General features: G+C 44.9%; 1 protein-coding gene across 2 annotated transcripts in view; it reads right to left on the bottom strand.

Annotated features, from left to right (window-relative positions):
- LOC127568634 (choline transporter-like protein 3) overlaps positions 1 to 24528 on the bottom strand; it is a 77112-nt gene extending 52584 nt beyond the window's left edge. Inside the window, exons 1-3 of one of the 2 annotated variants that reach the window (XM_052012613.1) lie at positions 24371 to 24528; positions 14996 to 15100; positions 1538 to 1680 (exon numbers count right to left, since the gene is read on the bottom strand). In XM_052012613.1, coding sequence (XP_051868573.1) covers positions 1538 to 1680; positions 14996 to 15100; positions 24371 to 24394 — 272 coding nt within the window. In that variant the 5' untranslated portion in view covers positions 24395 to 24528. The remainder of the gene's footprint in view (positions 1 to 1537; positions 1681 to 14995; positions 15101 to 24370) is intronic. The other variant, XM_052012614.1, reaches the window with a different exon arrangement.
- Positions 24529 to 25904: the final 1376 nt, after the last annotated feature.

Here is a 25904-nt window from a genome sequence, read left to right as displayed (position 1 = left end):
TACTCTCACCACATCTCAAGGAATTTAACGTTTTGTTATCTGTAATATGGCACAGGGTCATACAGCACAGAAACCCTCGGCCCATCAAGTCCATACGGACCATCAATCACACATTTACACTAATTCTATTTTATTCTCCCTACATACCCATCAACTCCCTCAACAGATTCTACCATCCATAGGCACACTAGGTGTCACAGTGGCTAGTTAACCCACCAACCTACACGTCTTCGGGATGTGGGAGGAAATTGGAGGGCCTCGGAGAAACCCACGTGGTCACAGGGAGAACGGGCAAACAACACACAGACAGCACCAGAGGTCGGAATTGAAGCCAGGTCGCTGGAACTATGAGCCAGCAGCACCACTATGGTGCCCTTTATAGTCAAACCCCTCTAAACAACCTGAGCACAGGATACATACTGACATTTCAAAGCAGTACAGAGGGAATGCTATACTGCACTTCTTATCCATCCTGTTTGCAGGACTGTTAAATACAGTGTTTCTAAACAATAATTTTTCAAGTAAAGAATAACTTTCCAAGTCCATAGCTTCTTGAAAGTGGCAACATAAGTAGATAAAGTGGTAAAGGAAGTGTATGGCATGCTTGTCTTCATTGGCTAGGGCATTGAGTACAAAGGTCAGGAAGTCACACTGCAGCTGTATAAAGCTTCGGTTAGGCTGCATTTGGAGTATTGTGTTCAGTTCTGGTCGCCCCATTACAGGAAGGATGCGGAGGCTTTGGAGAGGGTGTAGAATACATTCACCAGGATGCTAAAAACAAATTTGCTGGGGAACTCAGTGGGTCAGGCAGCATCAATGGAGGCAAATGGACAGTTGAAGTTTCAGGTTGAGACCCTTCATCTGGTGTCCAGATGAAGGGTCTTAACTTGAAACATTGACTGTCCATTTCCCTCCACAGACGCTGCCTGACCCACTGAGTTCATCCAACATCTTGTATTTTGTTCCAGATTCCAGCATCTGTAGTCTCTTGTGTTCACCAGGATGTGGCCTGGATTAGAGAGTATTAGCCATAAGGAGAGGATGGACAGACTTGGATTGTTATCTCTGGAGCGCCAGAGGCTGAGGGGTGACCTGATAGAAATATAGAAAGTTATGAGGTACAGATAGGGTAGACAGAGTTTTCACCCCCCCAGGGATGGAAATACCAAATACTAGAGGGCATAGGTTTAAGGTGAGAGGGGAAAAATTTAAAGGAGTTGTACGGGTTACAGTTTTTTTAAATACACGGAGTGGTAGGTACATGGAATGCACTGCCAGGGGTGGTGGTAGAAGCAGACATGATAGTGGCATTTAAGAGGTAGTCAGACAGGCACATGAACATGCAGGGAATGTACGGATATGGATCACATGCAGGCAGATAGGCTTAGTTTAATTTGGCATCATGGTTAGTGCAGACATCGTGGGCCAAAGGGCCTGTTCCTATGGTGTACTGTTCTCTGTGATCCCTGTTAAATTGCCATATTTGTGCACATAACTATATCCTGTACATGCTGAATGTCTGTTAGAAGTTACCCACTTCCTGCTGGTCATGTCTTGTCCGGACAGCAAGGCCCCCTTAATCGGCGAGTTTTTCCTTCCACAAGTGTTTCCATAGCTGTCGTACCCAAAGATCAGTCTTTCGGCAGCACCAACTGTCACAGCATAGCCAGCTATAAACACCTGGGTGGGAGATAACACAGCCAGTCCATCGTCAGTAAAGAGGCACAGCAGGAACCTGGCTACTTAGGAGCTCCAAATTAATGTTTTAAAATTAATATGATAAATATGTATTCCATACCAAGATGTTTTAAAACAAATACAACACAATCCACATACATTTTAAAATGAACATGACAAACTACACATGCTCTAGAGTCTTTGCACTATTCCATTGTTTTGCGCTTGTCACTGTATTTATTATTACCATGTATACTGTTTACTCTGAGCTTCACGTGAGCAAGGAATTTCATTGCACCCAGGTATACATGACAATAAACTAATCTGAATCTATGGTTTTGAAATGAATGCAGTACAATCTACAGTACTGTGATATATTTTGAAATGAAAATTGAATGCTTGGATTATATTTATCTCATCCTCTGCATTGCTGCATTTGCAACAGAAACCTCACAGCTTTAAGCAGGGCTGTTCCCAAGGGCCACAGTCCTGACAAAGAAAGGAAGAGGTTTTTTTGTCTCAGTCAATGAAATTTTTGAGATTAGAATCAACAAATAATGCTGCTGGATAAACACACAAAAGATGAGATACCTTTATGAGTCACATGTACATCGAAAGACACAGTGAAATGCATCTTTTTGCATTGAGTGTTCTGGGGGCAGCCCGCAAGCGTCGCCACGCTTCTGGTACCAACATAGCATGCCCACAATTTCCTAACCCGTACGTCTTTGGAATGTGGGAGGAAACCAGAGCACCCGGAGGAAACCCACACAGACACAGGGAGAACGTACAAGCTCCTTACAGACAGTGACCAGAATTGAACCTGGGTCACTGGCGCTGTAATAGTGTTACTCTAACCGCTACACTACCGTGCCTGCCCAAAAAGCTGGAGGAACTCAGCAGGTCAGGCAGCATCTATGGAGGGAAATGGACAGTCGACGTTTCGGGTTGAGACCCTTGTATGCTGCTGGATAACTGTCTCTTTAAAAGAAGATAAATACTCGAATAATAATAGACAAAGGACCATGGGAGATAGCAGGGCAGTAGGGTGAACGTTTGATTGCTCTGATTAAAAGCAGCACAGCAGAAGTGATCTCTAAGGTGAATCCACTCCAGGTCTTCAAAGTCTAGCAAGGAAAAGATACTTACCATCCAGTCCAGGGGAATCCACTCCAGGTCTTACAGGTCTGACCCTAAACAATAACTTGCCTGGTAGCTCCACTTCAGGACCGAAGAGTCGTCGCCGCGTACCTCGGAAACGAGGCAAGAGGGCTGGGCTGCAGGTGAGGCTGAAGCAACGTGGATACAAGACCCCCCTCCCCAGCATACTACTAGCTAATGTCCAGTCCACTGAGAACAAAGTTGATGAACTAAGGGCAAGACTGACCTACCAAAGAGAACTGAGGGACTGTTGTGTACTATGTCTCACTGAAATGTGGCTCACACCTGCCTCGCCTGCCTCTGCTATTCAACCTGACGGCTTCTCAATCCATCGAGTGGACCGTACAGCGTCCTCAGGCAAAGTTAAAGGCGGAGGCATCTGCTTCTTAATCAATAGCTTCTGATGCTCGGACGTGACGGTCCTGCCGAGCTCCTGCTCACCCAGCCTGGAATATCTAATGGTGAAGTGTCAACCGTTCTATCTGCCAAGAGAGTTCACTTCAGCTATCCTGATGGCAGTCTACATCCCACTACAGACGGACATGAAGCCTGCACTCAATGAGCTATACTCCGTGGTCAACAAACTTGAGAGAGGATATCCGGAGGCCCTCTTCATCATCGTAGGGGACTTCAATCAGGCCAACCTCAAGAGTGTGTTACCAAAATACTATCAGCACATCTCCTGCCCCACCAAGGGCGCCAACACCCTCGACCACTGCTATACAATCAAAGATGCCTTTCGAGCCACCCTTTGTCCTCACTCTGGGAAATCAGACCACCAGGCTGCGCTCCTTCTCCCTGCATACAAACAGAAACTGAAACAGGAGGATCTGGTACGGAGAGTCATGCAGTGCTGGTCTGAGGAAGCAGATGAGCTCCTAAGTGACCGCTTTGAGACAGTGGACTGGTCCATGTTCAAAGACTCAGCTGCCAGCCTTGATGAGTATGCCACCACCATCACAGACTTTATCAGCAAGTGTGTGGAGGACTGTGTACCAAAGAACACAATACGGGTGTTCCCAAACAGGAAACCATGGATAAACCGGGAGATCCACTCCCTACTGAAGGAGAGGACTGCTGCACACAAATCTGGTGATCCTGATCTGTACAAGAAATTGAGGTATGACCTTCGGAAAGCTATCAGGGATGCCAAGAGGCAATACCAACTCAAAATAGAGTCCCTGACCAGCCGTCAGTTATGGCAGGGTTTACATGCCATAACAGGTTACAAGACAAAGTCGGGCTGCATAGCTAACAACAGCACATCCCTTCCGGATGAACTTAACGCATCACCATCCACCCTGACAGCCACCAATGCAGCTGAACCTGTGATCACAGTGGAGGATGTAAGATCAGTCTTCCGGAGAGTGAACACGAGGAAAACACCTGGCCCAGATCGTGTCCCTGGCCGTGTGCTCAGATCTTATGCTGATCAGCTGACAGAAGTATTTGCGGACATAGTTAACTTCTCCCTGCTTCAAGCTCAGGTTCCCACCTGTTTTAAGAAGACCACCATCATCCCGATACCGAAGAAAAGCAAGGTAACGTGCCTCAATGACTACCGACCAGTGGCTCTGACATCCACCATCATGAAGTGCTTTGAGAGGTTGGTCATGGCACGCATCATCTCTAGCCTACCAGACAACCTGGACCCATTGTAATTCGCCTACGGCCGAAACAGGTCTACAGCAGATGCCATCTCCCTAGCCTTACACTCAGCTCTGGAGCATCTGGACAGTAAAGCCACCTACGTTAGACTATTGTTTATTGACTACAGCTCTGTCTTCAATACAATAATTTCAAGTAAGCTTGTCATCAAACTCTGAGACCTAGGACTCAACATCTCCTTCTGTAACTGGATCCTTGACTTTCTAACAAACAGACCGCAATCAGTGAGGATAGGCAGCAATCCCTCCGGCACGATTATTCTCAACACTGGTGCCCCACAAGGCTGCATCCTCAGCCCTCTACTCTACTCCCTATACACTCATGACTGTGTGGCCAGATTCTGCTCTAACTCCATCTACAAGTTTGCAGATGATACCACCGTTGTAGGCTGTATCTCAAACAGCAATGAGTCAGAGTACAGGAAGGAGACAGAGGAATGGTGTCATGACAACAACCTTGCCCTCAATGTCAACAAAACAAAAGAGCTGGTCATTGACTTCAGGAAAGGGGGCGGTGTACATGCATCTGTCTACATCAATGGTGCTGTGGTCAAGAGGGTTGACAGCTTCAAGTTCCTGGGAGTGAACATCACCAACAGCCTGTCCTGGTCAAATCACATAGAAGCCTCGGCCAAGAAAGTTCATCAGCGCCTCTACTTCCTCAGGAGGCCAAAGAAATTTGGTTTGTCCCCTTTGACTCTCACCAACTTTTACAGATGCACCATAGAAAGCATCCTATCAGGATGTATCACGGCTTGGTACAGCAACTGCTCTGCCCAGGACCGCAAGAAACTGCAGAGAGTTGTGGACACAGCCCAGCGCGTCACGGACACCAGCCTCCCCTCCTTGGACTCTGTCTTTACCTCTCACTGTCTTGGTGAAGCAGCCGGCACAATCAAAGACCCCACCCACCCAGGTCATTCTCTCTTCTCTTCTCTTCCATCAGGTAGAAGATACAGGAGCCTGAGGGCACATACCACCAGGCTTAAGGACATCTTCTACCCCACTGTGATAAGACTATTGAACGGTTCCCTTATATGATGAGATGGACTCTAACCTCACGATCTACCTTGTTGTGACCTTGCACCTTATTGCACTGCACTTTCTCTGTAGCTGTGACACTTTACTCTGTACTGTTATTGTTTTTACCTGTATTACATCAATGCACTTTGTACTGACTCAATGTAGCTGCACTGTGTAATGAATTGACCTGTACGATCGGTTTGTAAGACAAGCTTTTCATTGTACCTTAGTACAAGTGACAATAATAAACCAATACTTTTGTATTTTCTACATCCATTAGACTCCTGTTTAATAGTGCTGAATATCATATCAATGCAAAAAAGACAAAAAAAGGCAAAAGACAATCAGTGATCAGAAATTTGAAAGAAGAAAGAAATAGATTAGGTTTATGGAGAGCCTTTTATATCCTCAAGGCAATAAAAACAGCTTTGCAGCCAATGTAGATAAAGGCAGCAGCCAGTAAGTCTCATGAACAGCAACTGAATAATTGAGCATTCAGTCTGATTCTGGTGTTGGCAGAGGTTGGAATATTGTCCTGGATCCTGCTCTTGAAATATTGTGCATGAGAAGCAGCTCCTGGTGGTTGTGCACCAGGAACTGCCAGATCTTGCAAATGACTCAAAGCTGTGATTTGCAAAAGTTTCAGTTGCTCCTGCTTTGTATATTAACACCCTCGAGTTGTGCTTAAGCATCCTCATTGGGGCACAAGATCAAGCCTTGTAAGTAAACAATGACTGCTGGCAATGCCACATATGATATCAGCATGACAAAGCTGCCAAAAGGTTGGAAACAAAACCAGCATGACTCAACAATAACATTGCTTAACAAGTATCAAAAGGTTTGCCAGAAACATAGCCGGCAAAGAAACTTGCACAAAGCAACCCAGAAATTCTGTTTTGGTAAAGTTTTTGGCCTGCAACACAAAGACTGTTCTCTTCCCACAGTCGCCTGACTTGCTGAGTATTTCTAGAACTTCCTGCTTTTACTCCAGAAATTTCACTTGCGTGTTTTGCAAGTAGGGGCAGGCACAGCTGTGTGTTTGTGAGTGTTTGTGCAAAGGTGAATGCAAGTCTGAGCAGGCCGTATGACAAAATTCAAATTTTTTTGGAGGAGTACTTGCTTATGGTCCTTACTGTTAAAGAAGGAATATGTGGGTGTGTCTCCAGAATCTCACATTCTTTCTAAGGTGATTAAGGGGCCACTCCTTGCACACATAACCATGAGTGCAAGTGTGAGTATGCAAATATATTGTGGAAATTTACTTTGGTGCCTTAATGTATGTCCAGGAATAAGAATTGAATTACAAAACTGGAAAATGTTGTCATCGACCCAAAACGTCGATTGTTTATTTTCCTCTGTCGATGCTGCCTGACCTGCTGAGTTCCTCCAGCACTTTGTGTGTGTTGCTCCAGATTCCAGCATCTGCAGAATCTGTGATCATTTGCTTTCAAACAACCAGTCTCACTCCTAATGCTCCTAAGACCACAAGAAATTGCAGAGAGTTGTGAATGCAGCCCATTCCGTCGTACAAAGCATCCTACCCTCCGTTGACTCCATCTACACTTCCTACTGCCTTGGGAAAGCAGCCAACATAATCACAGACCCCTCCCACCGCACTCATTCTCTCTTCTCCCTTTTCTCGTCGGGCAGAAGATACAAAACGCTTGAGAGCACATGCCACCAGACTCAAGGACAGCTTCTATCCTGCTGTTATCAGACTCTTGGACGGAGATCTCATGTGCTAAAAGGTTAACTCTGGATCTCCCAATCTACCCCATTGTGGCCCTTGTACTTTATTTGTCTACTTGCGCTGCACTTTCTCTGTAACTGCAACACTATACTCTGCATTCTGTTTTTCTTTTTACTACCTCAATGTACTTATGTAAGGCATGATGCCTGGATGGCATCCAAACAAATGCTTTTCAATGTAATTTGGTACATGTGACAATAATATACCAATCAATTAATATTGGATTATGGGGCACACCTTATTCTCTGTACTCATTACCATTAAGATATCTTTATTAGTCACATGTACATCGAAACACACAGTGAAATGCACCTTTTGCATAGAGTGTTCTGGGGGCAGCCCGCTAGTGTCGCCACACTTTTGGCGCCAACATAGCACGCCCACAACTTCCTAACCCATACGTCTTTGGAATGTGGGAGGAAACCGGAGCACGCGGAGGAAACCCACGCAGACATGGGGAGAACGTACAAACTCCTTACAGATAGTGGCCAGATTTGAACCCGGGTCGCTGGCGCTGTAAAGCGTTGTGCTAACCACTACACTACAGTGACGGTGCAAGTGAATTAAGTACATATTGATACAAATATACCACATTATTATTGGAACATAATAGGGACCAAGTCATCCCAAATTTACTGATAGGTCATCACAGCTGTCATTCTAACATCGGACAAGGGAGCCCAGCAATGGAGCGCCAACGTCCCCCAGTCATCACACCGTTAAATCTGCCCAGGTTGGACCTGACACAGCCTGAGCAACTCTATTCATTTCAAGGGAGTGGAACAGCTTTGAGCAAGAGATGCAGGTTTCAGGTGAGGTACATTTATTTAAAATTAATTTAGTTGAAAGTGAGGATTTTGTTTTAAAATACTCCTTGGCACTTTTAAGTGTTTGTGAACACCCCGGAGATCCTCACAAGCATTCAAACAACGTTGACAGTCAGAAAGTCTGGGGTGTGGAAGGGCCAACAGCCAAAACACAATTAGCAGATCCCTCCTGTTTTAAACCTTAGCTCCAACCTGATGAAGTCAATGGATAAGTCCCAACTAAGATCAGCACTAACATTAAGAACTTGGGGAGATGAGGACAGTTTATTTTTTTTAAATCAGTGAGCCTTTATGATCTGGAATGCATTAAAGGCTGGTGGAAACAGATTCAGTTGCAACTTTCAATGGGGAATTGGTCACAGAGTGGAAACTGAAGTATTCTCAGGACTGTGGAGAAAGAAAGGTGCAGTGTTCAAAAGAACCAGTACAGAGAAGATGGGGTGAACAGCCCCTTCCCTACAGTAAGTTTCTGTGATGAAAGTAAAGCACAGAAATGGGAGTTGAAACTGCAGGTCGAGGCACAGATCAGGGTGTAGAAATGAAGTGAAGGTGAATTAGTCACCTTTAACTTTCATTCTTCAAATAGTTCACATACCTCAAGTCAGGTGACTGCCTACAAAATTCCAGCCTTGCTTGTCTTTTGAATTGACCAACACAACCTTCTCTCTTTGCAAACATTTTGTCAAACTCTCTTAGCACATTTACGCACCTAACATTTTGGGGACAAGAGAAAAGAGGTGAATTTCAGTTCTGTCTTAAACTATTCAGACAGTCCAAGTAGCAAGCCTGTTTAACTCCACCCTCGTTTCTGCTCTACAACCTACAACCTGGTGCAGTAGGCTCAAAAAGAGTTGTGTTTTGTTTTATATACAGCCACAAGAATAGATAAGCCATAAATTATCTTCATAAAGCACCAAGCCTTTAGAAGTTTGTGACAAGACATGGCAAGATCTTAAATGCATGAACAGTCCACAAAATGGCTAGCCCTGCATGGAGGTGGGGTGATGGAATCTCATTAAGGAGAAGGGCAGATAGTACTGAGGTTGTGGGGGCAGTAGAGGATCTGCTAGTGATTTCTTTAGGGATGGGCGTAAAGCTGGGCCAGGTTACACTGGTCACCAATCCTAACTGCACTTCTCTCTCCTGAATATGGAAGGCCAAGCAATCTGATCTTCCTCACCCAGGAAAAACCTGCGAGGCAGAGCAGCCTCTGAGACTTATAGACTTCAGGTTTCAGATCCTGAGGCCCCTGACCTGTGGCACCTGATGGAATTTGTTTTTAATGTCTCTAATAGAGAAACAAAAACTGTTAGAAATATTTTTAAAAATTAATTTGAAATCAATTTAAATTCTTAGTAAGCAATAAGACTAAAATACCAACCAGAATAAAATTAATTCTGACCAGAAAGTCATTGACCAGAAATATTAAATCTGTTCTTCTCTCCAGGATGGTTCCTAATCTGCAATATATCTTGAGATTTTTTTTACACTTAGTTAAAGGTAATTCAAACACCTACCCAACCTTACTTTTACTGCATGGTCCATAAATCAGCCAGACACAATCCTCAGCAACGTCAGTGCTCCATGGTTGGACTCAACCATGAATTTAACAGCAGAGAAGGTTACTTTGGACTGCAACAACTGGGCAAGCATGCAGGGAGTTCTAAAGTGAACTGAGTCTTGAACCCTTCCCTGGATGCTGCCTGGATTGGAGACCATGTCATATTAGGATAGGCTGAGTGAGCTAGGGCTTTTCTCTTTGGAGAGGAGGAGGATGAGAGGTGACTTGATAGAGGTGTACAAGATGATAAGAGGCATAGATCGAGTGGACAGTTAGAGACTTTTTCCCCGTGCGACAATGGCTAACACGAGGGGGCATAATAAGGTGATTGGAGGAGGGTATAAGGGGGATGTCAGAGGTAAGTTTTTTTTTAAAACACAGAGAGTGGTGGGTGCATGGAACGCACTGCCGGCAGAGATTGTGGGGGCAGATACATTAGGGACATTGAAGAGACTCTTAGGTATAGACACATGAATGATAGAGAAATGGGAGGGCTATGTGGGAGGGAAGGGTTAGATAGATCTTAGAGCAGGATAAAATGACAGCACAACATTGTGGGCCAAAGGGCCTGTACTGTGCTGTAATGTTCTACGTTCTTCCCATGGAAACAGTGCCTTGATTTGGCCTACTCAGACTGAACCACTGAAGGAACTGAAGCATAAGGAGAAAACCATTGGTAAAGTCATTTATGTTGAGTCCCATAGGGTGAGGCATATATAATGCATTGGGACTCTAAGACTCTTACAGGTCAGCCTGCACAGATGAAAAAGGCTCCTGTATGTTTCAGGAGGGAATTGCCAGATGAGAAATAGCAATAGCTAACATTGTTTCCATCGTGGGTAAGTTTGCAACTTTTTTAAAAACAGACAGATCAACATAAACATATGTGCTCAGGGAACTGAGGGTAATCAATAAAATGTGACCCTTTCTCTGGCTTCATCTTGAATACATCGTGAAGAAAATATAAAAACTTCAATGCTGCCAACCACCCCAGTGCTGAATGTCCATTATGTTTTAATATGCACTATCAATGAAAAACCAATGACATTATGAACATCACTGGTTCCAAGTTCATTGTTAAGGATAATCATGTAGTAAAATGATCTTTTCAATGATCACAGTATTCTTAAAATTTCAAAATGTTAGTAAACAACAATGGGAGGCAACATCAAATCAATGGGAGAATTGTTCAGCTTTGTAAGACTTCTGGTACTGTCAAGATCTGCCCCAGAAAATGCCTGGAACCATTAGATATTGAAGAAAAAGTTATTGAAGAAGATGTTACACATTATATGTAGTGATCTCCGTGAAGACATTCCTGTCCAGAGAACACACAGACAACAAACTTGGTGCATGTGGTGGGATTTCTAAATAACAATAAAAAGAAAAATCTCCCAATACCAAGTTATTTCATCAGTTATTTACTTACGCCTAATGATATGAGGACTTCTACCAGGAAGCAAGGCTTAAAATAATGGTTTGAAAATTCTTATTTCATAATTATTGTGCCACAATGCTCATACGTTCTCTTACCTAACTTCTGGGAAAATGAATTTTATGAATGCCAAGCATAAAATGATAAAGTTTTAATAAAGGCCAGCTGTTATTTTATTGAGACATTTTCAGACTGACCAAGTTCCTGAGACCACCAACTTGGTGGATACATTACCAGAAAAGTAATCCAGACTCCTTGACTAATGATCTGGAAATGTTAGGTTAAATCTTACCCCAATAATGGAAGAACATTGAGTATAGAAGTTGGGTTGTTATGGTGCAGTTTTATGGGGTGTTGGTGAGGCCACATTTGGAATATTGTATTCGGTTTTGGTCACCAGCTATGGTTTAAGCAGAGAGGGGAGAGATTTAATAGGAACTAGGGAATAGTATTAAAGACCCAAATCAGTGACAACTGGAGATGTTTTTAGGAACACCTCCATTTTCTTTGAAATTAGAGAAAGGCTCTTTTTTAAACCACATCATTCAGGAAGCGACAGGCCAACAAGTTTATTGTCTATTTTGGGTAAAGTAATGGTGCCTACTTAGTGATATGACCTGGACATAAATAAATGGGCAATGCAAGCTCATGAAGGGGCATCTTCTCAATCTGGCATTCAATGATGACTGGATGAAAGCAACAGCTGTGATCTACTTTGGATTTCAATAAGGTTTGTGACGCAGCTTCCTTGGAAGGGGTGGTCCTGGAATTAATGGAAACTAGAATGAGTGGAAGCAGTTACAAAGATGGAAACCACCAAGCAAATGACCACTGTGGTGTAGCTATGGCAGCAGCCAATGCAATCTCCCAGGTGCCATCTGTCAAACATCCTTTACCTATAACTTGACAATGAGGTGTAACCGTGTCTGCAGATGAATCAAAGGCATTAAAGAAGGCAGAATACAAATCTGTCAAGTATAAACTCAGGGCAGCACAGTGGTGCAGCTAGCAGAGTTGCTACTCACAGCTCCGATGATTCAAGTTCAATCCCGACCTCTGGTGCTGTCTGTGTGGAGCTTGCATTGTTATCCCTGTGGCAGCCTGGGTTTCCTCAAAGTGCTCCGGCTTCTTCCCATGTCCCAAAGATGTGTGGGTTGGTAGGTTAGTTAGCCGAGGTAAATTGCCCCTAGTGTGTAGGTGAGTGGTAGAATCTGGAGGGGGGAAATGAAGTTGATGGAAATGTGGAGGGAATAAAATGGGTTAGGTTAGGATTAGTGTAGAAAAAATGAGTGCGTGATGGTTGTTGCAGACTCTGAGCTGAGGGGCCTGTTTCCACACGTTCTCTCTATAACTACAAAAAGACTTGTAGGAAATCAGGCAGAGATAAGAAAGATGAAATTCAATGGAGAGAAATGCATAAGTGATTCCCATAGGAACACTCAAATATGGGAAAGGACCATCACTTAATAGGGAAATTAACTAACAAGGAAAATGAAAGCTATCCACCGGTCCAGATTGACAATGATCAGGGATGGGTGGAGGAGCGGTAGGTCTGTCTGCCTCTCAACCCGAGGGTGGAACTAGCTGACAGGTGCCCCACAAGGCAGAGTGGGTTCTGATGGTGGAGAGAGAGAGAGCGAGAGAGAGAGAGCGAGAAAGATCCTTACTGGTCACATGTTCATCAAAACACACAGTGAAAAGCATCTTTTGCGTGGAGTGTTCTGGGGGCAGCCCGCAAGTGTCACCACGTTTCCGACGCCAACATAGCATGCCCACCACTTCCATACCTTTACGTCTTTGGAATGTGGGAGGAGACCAGAACACCCGGAGGAAACCCACACAGGCACGGGGAGAACGTACACACCCCTTACAGACAGCGGCGGGAATTGAACCCGGGTTGCTGGCACTGTAATAGTATTACGCAAACTGCTACACCACCGTGTCTGCCAGGTCTCGAGTGGTACATCCTGAGATTGAGTTCCATTCCCAGAACACCCTCATTGTCCTTGACCACTCGTCGGCTGTTAAAGGCTTTTCAACAATGTCTAAATGCCTCCAATATTCAAGAAGACAAATTAAAAAAATTAAAATCACATTAAATGCTGAAAAATAATTAATTCAAATAATTCAAGTATTTACTTTTTTCATAAGCTCAGTGACCCTATTTTAAATGAATGGTCTTGCTATCTATACACCAGTTCGAATATACATCTGAATCTCTGGCCAAAGGCAGCTCAGGAGGAGGAGCATCCAGGAAGGCATCGTGCATCTCTAGACTGTATGATGGGACCATATGGAGGTCAAGCAGAAATAGTGGAAGGAGTGCAGGACAAACCCTGACTTCCCACCTCCTTCACTGTCCAGCACTTTCTGCTCCACCTGTGGCTGAGTCTGCAGGTCACATGATAGCCCCACCAGCAATGCCAGAACCCACAGAACCAGAATGGAAGCAAGTTGTCCTCAACCCCGAGGGACTGAAGCTTGGAATAACCCAAATGCTCTGAATGACAAATAAAACAAATTAAGAAAAAAAAGAGGAGAAAAAAAAAGGGGCCAGATGTGAAATGCATCCAGCCACTCCCTCCTGAGCATTGGTGCGCCATTACTACCAAGTCCAATGCAAGTGTCCCTAGAAAACATTGGCCATCAGCCAGCCCAATTCAAAGTCACGGTAGTGTAGTGGTTAGCGTAACGCTTTACAGCGACAGCGACCTGGGTTCAAATCCGGCCAGTGTCTGTAAGGAGTTTGTACGTTCTCCCCATGTCTGCGTGGGTTTCCTCTGGGTGCTCCGGTTTAGAACATAGAACAGTACAGCACAATACAGGCCCTTCAGCCCACAATGTTGTGCCGATCTTTAAACCTTGCCTAAGACTATCTAACCCCTTCCTCCTACATATCCCTCTATTTTAAATTCCTCCATATGCTTATCTAGTAATCTCTTGAATTTGACCAATGTACCTGCCCCCACCACTGCCCCAGGCAGCCACATTCCAAAGACATACAGGTTAGGAAGTTGTGGGTGTGTTATGTTGGCGCTGGAAGCGTGGCGACATTTGTGGGCTGCCCCCAGAACACTATGCAAAAAAGATGTATTTCACTGTGTGTTTCGATGTGACTAATAAAGAAATCTTATCTTATCTAATCAAAGACAAAAGTCGAGCTTATTGTCGAATGCGCAAGTACATGTATGCACAGGTGCAATGAAAAACTTACTTGCAGCAGCATCACAGGCACATAGAATCATATAGCAGCGTTCACAAGAAAAACATAAATTGAACATAAATTATACACAATTTTTACAACAAAGAACACAATTAGAACAAAACAAAGCCCATTTTAGTGCAAAGTGATCAAAGTGGTCATTGTGTTGCTAAACTGTAGTGAATTCAGCCCCATCTTGGATTCTTTCAATAAATGGTTATTTCCAAGAAAGGCACACAACTCCAGCTTTCTCTCTTCTTCCCAAATACATTCACTAGTCACTACATCTCATCTGCCAGCTCCATAACCAGGGACCTGTCAGATCACCCATGGTGTACATCAGACTTCTCTTCAACACCCAGTCTCTTGGCAGATATGTGGCTTAGAGGACACACAGGACAGAGAACCCGCAGACAAAGTACTCATAAGCCCCACAACTCCAGGCTATTGTCAAGGCCATAGTTCAACAAAGTGTTTGGAGGCAGTTATTGTAGTTTAATAATGTACTACAAAGCTACTGGCTTACCAGTTGTGCATTCAAAGATTGTGTTGAAACTATCATGTGGGAAGGTTTTAAACTCAGGAGATTAAGTCATGTGTTTTCAGTGACCACTCCATTTACTCAAGCCAGGCTGCATCTTTTGGTTAATCAATGTAATATTTCCTCCTTGTTCTGACTGCAACACACTCACCATTCCAACCCAGAAGAGAAAAAAGATTACAAGCCAGAGGACATCCGTGCACCTTCTGTAGATCTGTGGCCGCCATTCTCTGCGAGGCTCGTCAGTAGCAGACACCTGAAATAAAAAGCCTGCGGTTATCAGACTCTTGCACAGACCTCTCATACACTAAAAGGTGAACTCTTGATTTCCCAATCTACCTCGTCGTGGCCCTTGCAGTTTATTGTCTACCTGCACTGCACTTTCTCTGTAACTGTAACACTATATTCTGTGTTTTGTTTTCCTTTGTACTACCTCAATGCACTGATGTATGGAATGATCTGTCTGGGTAGATTGTAAACAAAAGCTTTTCACTGTATCTTGGTACATGTGACAATGATAAACCAATACCAATCTCTTCTCAGTCACACCATCTCAGGAATCAGTCTGGTGAACCTTCACTGCACTCCCTTTATGGGAAATGTGTCCTTTCTCAGGCACTGAAATCCAAGCTGAAGACAATACTCCAAGCATGGGTAAGACATCCTGCAATGAAGGCCAACATACCATTTGCCTTCTTAACTGCTTGCTGCCACTGCAGTTTTGCTTTAATCATATAAATACTGCTCTATCTTTCTATTTTTCATAATAAAGTCACTTTTATCTGCATTTGCCATGTATTGGCCAATGTGAATTTTTCTGCTCAAACTGATAAACAAAAAATAACCACCACACCACCTCTACCTCTCCCAAACACCACCTTTAGTATTTTCCTTCATTGATAGAACTCTGTGCTGCTATTAAGTACCAACCACACAGAACTTACACTTTTAGTCATTTATGAGGCAGGCACGGTAGTGTAGCGGGTAGCGTAACGCTATTACAGCGCCAGTGACCCGGGTTCAATTCCCGCTGCTGTCTGTAAGGAGTTTGTATGTTCTCCCCATGTCTGCGTGGGTTTCCTCCAGGTGCTCCAGTTTCCTCCCACATTCTAAAGACATATGGGTTAGGAAGTTGTGGGCATGCTATTTTGGCGCCAGAAGCATGGCGACATTTGTGGGCTGCCCCCAGAACACTCGACGCAAAGGATGTATTTCACTGTGTGTTTTGATGTACATGTGACTAATAAAGATATCTTATCTTCAAGAACACTACACAGGCTTTTCAAAATGAGCATAATTACTACTGATTAACTCTGTTTGTTTGTGAGTTGTACAGCGGAGTGACAGTGGTGACATGGTAAACATCGATAACTTTTAATTAACTGATTAGTTGTGAATAATCCCTCACACAAACCAGCCTCCCCTCCACTGACTCAATCTGCACTTCCTGCTGCCTTGGGAAAGCAGCCAACATAATCAAGGACCCCTCCCACCCCGGTCATTCTCTCTTCTCCCACTCCCATCTGGCAGAAGATACAAAACCCTGAGATCACGTACCACCATACTCAGGTACAGTTTCTATCCCACTGTTATCAGACCTCTCATATGCCAAAGATGAATTCTTGATCTTCCAATCTACCTTATCATGGCCCTTGCACTTTATTTGTTTACCTGCACTTTCTCTGCAGCTGCTACACTATATTCTACACTCTCATTTTTTTTTACTACCTCAATGTACTTATGAATGACATGATCTGCCAGGACAGCATGCAAACAAACTGTTTTTCAATGTATCTTGGTACATGTGACAATAATAATAAACCAGACTGAACCATCCTTGAATGCTGCAATCATTACAGATTTCAATTTAGTTGCGCTTGATAGTAACTATACACAATTTTACTCATAACTGGAAAAAGATTCTGTTAAACACTTAACTGTTAAAAAAAAGGAACAAAAAGTAGAACCAAAAAACAAAAAATTCAAGCCATTCTAATGAGTGAAAATTACCGTTTTGTTTGGCATTCAGAGCATTTGGGTTTATTGCAAGCTTTGGAAGATTTCGCAAACATAGATTAATTAGGAGATCCAAGGCTCCGGTCAAAGTCTGCCCATATTCTGACACCCTCACTGCTGTCACATACCTGACCCACATTCTGGATCCCTGCCTCTGACCGCATGCCCAGCCCACGTTTACAAAATCTCACCACTGGTTGCAGACCCAGCCCACGTTCCTGACCCTCAGCTCTAGCCACATACCTGACCCAGAATCCTTCACCTTCACTGTAAGGATAAGTGAACCAATGTCAGCATCCTCTCCTGTGCCAACAACCCCAGCAACAATGCCCTGAATTACTCTCGGTCAACGCCTCCTTATTCCCATGCCAACACCAGCCTCCTGACAGAGACACTGCATTCTGAGCTCTGTCAAGGGAGGAGATTACCAATCGGACAGAGTAAAGGTGTGGACAGAGCCTCCTTGAAGAAGTGTAACATCCTCACTGACTCGGGCCCATGAACACTCAAAGTGGAGATGAAGCATTTGGGACGGTATTGAGGAACTCAAGGTCATGCATTGGGACCACCCAGAAGCCCTGTGTAAATGGTGGAAGGAGCAGACCACCTCACAAAGTATTCACTCACCCGCCCTATCAGCCCCTCTTGCGGTTCCCACATTGGCCTCACCAGTCACCACAAATCAGAGTGGAGGCAAGTTATTCTCCATCCTGAGACAGTCAGAGACTTTTTCCCAGTGCGACAATGGCTAACATGAGGGGACATAATTTTAAGGTGATTGGAGGAAGGTATAAGGGGGATGTCAGGGGTAAGTTGTTATTTTACACAGAGAGTGGTGGGTGCGTGGAACGCACTGCCAGTAGAGGTTGTGGCAGCAGGTACGTTAGGAACATTTAAGAGACTCTTAGAGAGACACATGAATGATAGATAAATAGGGGGCTATGTGGGAAGGAAGGGTTAGATAGATCTTAGAGCAGGATAAAATGTCTGCACAACATTGTGAGCCGAAGGGCCTGTACTGTGCTGTAGTGTTCTATGTTCTGAGGGACTGCCTAAGAAGATAAAGCTTTCAGATTCTCTGTAAATCTGTGTTGTGTCCATAATCCAACTTTCCAAAATGTGCCTGATAACACATCGTTATGGTTGATGACGTTGGAAAGCCATTATAGTTTGAGAACAAATTAACCTAGAAGGCTCCAGTTACTTGCTAAATGCTCAAGGTCACTTGAGATTTATCCCAGGATGCTATGGAAGAGATTGCTGGGGCTCTGACTGAGATTTTTAAATCTTCACTGGCCACAAATGAGGTACCAGATGATTGGAGGATTCAAGAAGAGCAGGGTAACTACAGACCTGTGAGCCTAACGTCAGTAGTAGAGAAATTATTGGAAAAATTTCTGAGGGACAGGATTTATGATCACTTGGAAAGGCAGGGACTAATCTGAGATAGCCAGCATGGCTTTGTCGGGCAGATCCTGTCTGACCAATCTGATTGATTATTTTTTTTTGAAGTACTAACAAAGTGCATTGATGAAGGTAGTGCAATAGATGTGGTTTACATGGACTTCAGTAAGGCCCACGACAAGGTCTCCCGTATGGGTGACTGGTCCAAAAGGTTAGGGCCCATGGGATCCAGGGCAAGTTGGCAGACTGGATCCAAAATTGGCTTGGCAATAGGAGAGAGAGGGTGATAAATGAGTTGTTTTTTGTGATCGGATGCCTGTGGCTAGTGGTGTTCCATAGGGGTCGGTGCTGGGACCATTGCTGTATGTAATATACATGAATGAGTTGGATGTGAATGTGGGAGGTGTGATCAGTAAGTTTGCAGATGGGATAAAGATTGATGGAGTTGTTAATTGTGTGGAGGGTAGTCTTTGGCTACAGGGTGATATCTATGTTTCAGTGAAATGGGCTGAGAAATAGCCGATGGAGTTTAACCCAGATAAATGTGAGGTGATGCATTTTGGGAGTACCAATGAGATTCGAACATACACCATGAATGGTAAGGTCCTAGGGAGTATTGAGGAACAGAGTGACCTTGGTGTACAAGTCTAAAGATCCTTGAGGGTGGCAGCACAGGTAGATAACATGGTTAAGGCGGCAAATGGGATATTTGCCACAAGAGGGGCTGATAGGGCGGGTGAGTGAATACTTTGTGAGGTGGTCTGCTCCTTCCACCATTTACACAGGGCTTCTGGGTGGTCCCAATGCACGACCTTGAGTTCCTCAATACCATTCCAAATGCTTCTTCTTCACTTTGAGTGGTTGTGGGCCGGAGTCAGTGGGGATGTTACACTTCTTCATTAGTCAGGGCAATGAATACAAGAGAAGGGAAGTCCTGAAGAAGGATCCTGACTCAAAATATTGACCATCTGTTTTTCTCCATGGATGCTGCCTGGTCTACTGAGTTCCTCCAGCATGTTGTTGTTTTTCCAGGGAGGTTATGCTCCAACTTTATAAAACATTGTTCAGACAGCTGGAGTACCATGTGCAGTTCTGGTTACATCTTTCTGGAAGATGTGATAGTACTGGAAAGTGTGCAGATATTCACCGGGATGTTTCCTGGGATGAAGTGTTTCAGTTACGAGAGGCTAGGACTTTTCTCCCCTGGACCTGACTGAGATATATGAAATTATGAGCAGTACAGATAGGGTAGACTGCAGGAAACTATTCCCCATATCAGAGGTACATAAAGCTAGAAGGTGAGGTACAAGAGATTTAGAGAGGATTCACCCAGAGAGAGGTGAGCACCTGGAATAAACTGCTGGAGAGAGTGGTGGCAACAAAGTCACCGACAACATTTAAGAGTGTGTGGATGATCGCCTAGGAATAGAAGGCTACTGGCCAAGTGCTGGAATATGGGATTAATATGGATGGGTCCTCACTGATCAGTGTGGACAAAGAATTATTGATGCATTTCAGGTTGAAACCCTACATCGGAACTGGGTGGTCCCACATTGAAGCCCTGAGTCCTGATGTAGTCGACAATTCCTTTCCTCCCACAGACTCACCGAGTTCCTCCAGCAGACTGTTTGTGGCTCCTGCTTATGTTTGTTCAACAGGCATGTTCTCTTTGATTCTCTGTATTAGCAACTTTAAACTGAAGACTTAAGGAAAGTGCCTGTCTGTTGTGAGGTGCCCTGCTCTAATGAAATGTGGGCAATGTGGCAGAGACTGGCCATGATTCAGAAAAGTGAAAGAAAATACCATTTCTTTTTAAACTGTAGGGGTATAACAGAAAGTCAGTATAGGCTAAGTGTAAGAAAGCATTACCTCTAAGACCAGGCACTCTCTGCCACGCAATGCTGACATTTCACTGGAACAGGGCACCCCACAACAGGCACTTTCCTTCATTCTTCACTTCCATACCATTTTGCCTTTAAAGTTGCTGACAATGTGTCCTGATTGCTGGGCATCTGGGACCCTAGTGAGTGATGCACCAACTGTCTGACTTCTTAAACAATGCGGGTCACAGCTGAAGATGACCCAATGCCACAAAAGTGGAGCAGCAAACAATCTGCCAGATTGCATCAGTCCTGACAGTTCCTCCCACAGATGCTGCTCGATCCGCTGAGTTCCTCCAGCAGATTGTTTGTTGCTTCAGATTCCAGCATCTGCAGTCTCTTGTGTTGCCGCAAAAGTGAAAACAGGCGTCTTACAAACATAAGGCATAGGAGAAAGAGTAGGCACTCAGCCCCTTCAGTGTGCTCTGCCGTCAATAAGATCATAGTTGATCTTCAATCTCATCATCACGTCCTGCCATATCCCCATAGCTCTCAGATCCCTTAATATCCAGAAAGCTATTGATCTCGGTTCTGTGCCTCCACAACCCTCCAGGGTAGATTCATCACCTCTGAGCAAAGACATTTCTCCTCATTCCAGTCCCAAGTCGTCTACTCCCTACTTTGAGTCTGCGACCCCTCAGTTAGGGGAAACATTCTCCTGATAACTACCCTGCTGAGCACTCTAAGAATTTTGTACATTTCAGTGAGGTCACCTCTCGCCCAAACACTAGGGAACAGAGGTCTAACTGACACAGTTTCTCCTCGTATGATAGATGTGCCATCCCAGGAACCAGCCTGGTGAATCTTTGCTGTACTCCTATACCAAGTACTTCCATTTTTAGGCAAGGAAACTAAACGTGTGCACAATACTCCAGGTGTGGTCTCACCAAAACCGTATATAATTGTAGTAAGATGTTGTTACTGCCACACTCAAAACATCTTGCAATACAGGCCAACATACCTGCTCACTTTCATGCTAGCTTTCAATATCACATACAATTCTCCTTGAACATCAACACTTCCCAGTCTTTCACCTTTTCTGTTCTTTACCAAAGTGGATAACCTCCCATTTTCCCACCTTGTGCCCCACCTACCATTTTATGCCCTGTATGTTATGCCCATTCTGCTTACCTGTATTCCCTTCGAGCTTTGCACCCTCGTCATGACTCACATTTCACTTAGTTTAGTGTCAGCGGCAAAGTTGGAAAATATTACATTTGATTCCCTCAGCCAAATCATTGATCGCTTTGTGCAGCAGAAATTCAAGAGTCTGGTCAAAGAATTCAGATTACCACAAGACAAAAGCAAAACTGATGGTGCAAACTGCATGTGGCTTTAGTTCCTCCCCCTGAGTTTAATGGGGGAAGTGGCAGGGTCTCTGGCATTGGCAGTACACCAACAGGCAGGCATTGGAGGAGCCGAGATGTGGAGCTTGGTGTCATCTGCGTACACCAGCCCAGGTTGACAGATGATGCCTGAAGGGCAATATGTGATGAGGATGGGAATGGGGACCTAGGGATAGATCCTGAGGGACCTCCAAGAGTAACAATACTAGGACGGCAAGGTAGACCATTGCTGCAGTTGCTCTAGATGGAAGTCAGCAGGGCAGGCATGGTAGTGTAGCGGTTAGCGGAACGCTTTACAGCGCCAGCGACCCGGGTTCAGTTCCGGCTACTGCCTGTAAGGAGTTTGTACGTTCCCCCAGTGTCTGTGTGGGTTTCCTCCCACATTCCAAAGACGTACAGGTTAGGATGTTGTGGGCATGCTATGGTGGCGCCAGAAGCGTAGCGACACTTGCAGGCTGCCCCCAGAACATTCTAGGCAAAAGATGCATTTCACTGTGTGTTTCAATGTACACGTGACTAATAAAAAGATATCTATATTACTCTGAGCTGGACCACAGAGGGAAAATGATGGATGCCCATGGACTGGCCAATAGGTTAAAGACAGCAGAGAGGTTGAGATGAACGGGAAGGGAGAGTGTCGCACGAGCACACAGAGGAAGTCATTCACGATGAGTCAGCTCCCCTGCAACGATGGAAGTAAGGTCAGAGGGATTCGAGCAGAGATTTGTTGGAACAATAGGCATAGAGTTAGAATGTGAGAACACGTTCAAAAATTCTAGGGCAGCGGTGGAGTTAGATTTTGGATGGAGGTTCGCAGAGACCTTAAAATAAACAGTTGTTGGACAGGATGGTGAGGACAATTATTTGGAAAGAGACAACTGTGTCTGAAGGAGAGTCAACCACTCAGAATGTTAACTAGCTTGAAGAGGCTGGAATGGAAACTGGATGGCAAACAGTTTTGTGGGGACAGGATCAAGAGAGTGGGAAGTGGGTCACATGGGAAGACCTACAGAAACTAAAGGAAGATGCTAGAGGAAGAAGCTGGCATAGGAACTGAAGGATGGGAAAGGTGCAGAAGTTAATGAATGCCTTAAGATGTGCATGAGCACCTCACACTGATGGGCGTGAGTAGAGCAGCACAATTAGGGGCAGTGGTGCTGAAAGCAAGCCCCAAATTACCTACCTCCATGAATAAAGCTGATTAGTCTCCACCCTCCTCAATCAATGAAGAGGCTTTCAAGAAACCTCTGCAAAAATCTTCAAATTAAATTGAAAGCAATCCCTGGAAAATCCCATACTTTCATTGCCCTGCTTCTATTAAAAGAGACGTCAGATTGGTGGTTGTAAAGCACCTTTCACAACCTCCATTCAGCCCAAAACACTTTACAGCCATAAAATACCTTATGGACAAAGTCACCGCAGTGATGGAGGAAACAGGAGAGACAACCGGAGGATAGTCGGCGCTCACTAAGAGCATGCAGTGATGACCGGGTCTCATGTTGTTTGAAGCATAAATATTGGCCAGACATCATGGTAAATGCCCTCATCCTTCAGATTAGTGCCTTTGGATCATTTACATCCATCTTGCGGAGTAGACAGAGATTCAATTTAACATCTCATTTGAATGACAGCAGCTTCAACAGTGCAACACTCCCTGGGCACCGTACCAGAGGAAAGTCTAGATTTCTGTACTCGAGGCTCTGCCCCTGCAACCTTCTTTGCCCGGAGGCCAGAGTGTGACCCCACCCACCCTCTCTTCTCTCCTCTCCCATCAGGTAGAAGATACAGGAGCCTGAGGGCACATATCACCAGACTCAAGGTCAGCTTCTATCCCACTGTGATAAGACTATAGAACGGTTCCCTTATACGATGAGATGGACTCTTGACCTCATGATCTACTTTGTTATGACCTTACACCTTATTGTCTACCTGCAATGCACTCTCTGTAGCTGTGACACTTTACTGTTATTGTTTTTACCTGTACTACCCCAATGCACTCTGTACTAACTCAATGTAACTGTACCGTGTAATGAATTGATATGTACAAACGGTATGCAAGACAAGTTTTTCACTGTACCTCGGTACAACTGACAATAATAAACCAATACCAAGGCAGTTCAGAGCACTGGAGGCCCTTCATGCCCACACTGGGTTGTCCTGAAAGTGTTCCTCCCGGTGGTCTCTGCAACCCGTACAAAGTGTAAGTGAGCCATTAAAAACGGAGTGCAATATGGGGCATGCCTTGGGATAGATTCCTGCAACAGGCACTGCCGTTGGCCGAGAGTTCCAGCTCTCGCTTGCCCCGGTAAACCGTCACCTCAAAGAGCCAATAGTTTCGCCCCCACCCCCCAGGTTTTCAGGTGTTCCAAGTCTGACTCATTCCTGAGCGAAAGAGTTTTGACCCCTTAGTTACTGACCTCTCTGCTAAGTGTGCACAGTTTGTACTAAACCAAGGCAAATCACATGCAAATAAACATTATGCGAGGAAACAATTTCTGCCAACGTTGAAGCGACCCAGAGCGGCCGTGTTGAACTCGCCCCCACCCACAGCCCCTCATTAAAGCGTGCACTTGACCGTATGATCGGCTCTTCATTCACCCCCTGGGCGGATCCAAGCTCATTAAAATAAAGACCGAGTAATTGCCAGCGAAATCCTGACCCCGTGAACTTGCTGTAGTTCAGTACACCGTGGGATCGGAAATCAGTTCCGGCGGCGGGGAGTCGCTCTCCGCAATGAACTTGAGCTCAAGACCATGATTTAACTATCATTTCCCTCCCGGTTTAGACATTGATATATTAAGCAAACACTGGAGCAAATCAAGCAGAGCAAGGTTAGCGGGGCCTTCCGGCAACAGGGCGGTTTCAGCGGGTCATACTCACTTGGTACTGGCCGCAGCAAGACATCCCGAGGTGCGGGTCCGAAGCGCTGGCAACTTCACCGGCGGCTGTCAATCTCGAACCGGCGACGGAGCGAGTGCCGTCTCGCAAATGTGCTGCTCACCTGCACGGTAGGGGGCGATGGCGAGTCCACTGAGCTCCTCCCCACCTTCACCATCAGGAGGACAAAGTGCAGCTTTTGAAGAGGCCGTCCGCAATGTAATATCATTCCCATCACACACCAGCAGACAAACCCATTCCTGTTGGTCTGCAAACACAGTTCTTTGATTGCTCCCTTGTTTCCTTGCAGTGGGAATGTTCACATCTGTGGCTTGAGTACAGGTTTCCCGCCCAGATTGATGTATGGGATGGCAAGGGTCTCTCCATTATGTGACTGGGCAGTTTTTAACAGACACAGAAACTCCCTGTCTCTGCTCTTTGACCCATCCCACCAGAAGAAATTCCTCCCACCATGCTTCCTGACCTTTATCTACAACTCCACTAGCTCCTCTTTTTAGAAGCTGACCTTGGCCTTCACACTTCAGAAGTCCTTCCAACCCCAGCTCTTAAAACTCCGTGGCCGAGAATGTTTCCAGTGCCCCAGAGGCGTGTTAAAGCAATGGGCGGGTTGGGTTAGATTGGGGCAGGGACCTCACTCATTTTGTGCAAGGTCTCCCGGTAGTACTGGCCTTGTGGGGCCTCTTCTCTCTGCTCTCCCACCATTGCATAAAAACAGGAAATCAAGTTGGTCACAGAAGAGGAAGGGACATCATCAGGGGAAGGGACAACTGGGAAGAGAGAGTGCTGGGGGAAGGGGGCAACTGGGAAGAGAGCGCTGGGGGGAAGGGGATCAGTCAACACTATGGTGGGAGTTGACCACCTTTTACTCAATAGGAGTGAAGGATGGTTATAATTGGACATGTGTTTAAGATCGCCAGAGATATCGTCAGTGGTGGATCTGGGCTGGAGCAGGCAGCAAAGATAGAGATAGATAAATTTGTAAAAGGTCAAAGAATTGAGGGTTATAGGTGACTGGCACAGAAGGGCAGTTGTGGCCGGCATAGATCGGTAAAGATCCTATTGAACAGCAAGCTTGAGAGGTCAGGTGGCCTACCCCTGCCAATGTTTTCCTGTGTTCTGATGTCCACATAAGTCCCAACATATCTGGTCTCGTATCTTGTTCTGGAAACTGCAGATTCATTAACAACATTTAAAAGGTACTTGGACAGGGTAATGGATAGGAAAGGTTTAGAGGGATATGGGCCAAACATGGGTCAATGGGACTAGCTTAGATGGGAATCTTGGTTGGCATGGACCAGCTGGGCCAGAGGGCCCATTTCCGTGTATGTATGACTATGAATGTACTGTCTTCGTAACTCTGAATACATTAATTGGTAACTTGATCTATTATTATTGACTTATGTATTGAGGTACAGTGAAAAAACTTTGCATGCCATCCATACAGGTCATTTCATCACATCAGTACATTGAGGTAGTAGAAGGGAAAAGCAATAACAGAATGCAGAGTAAAGTGTTA

This window comes from Pristis pectinata, chromosome 3 (assembly GCF_009764475.1).
Source record: "Pristis pectinata isolate sPriPec2 chromosome 3, sPriPec2.1.pri, whole genome shotgun sequence".
NCBI lineage: Eukaryota > Metazoa > Chordata > Chondrichthyes > Rhinopristiformes > Pristidae > Pristis > Pristis pectinata.
This window is presented reverse-complemented; position numbering and strand designations above follow the sequence as displayed.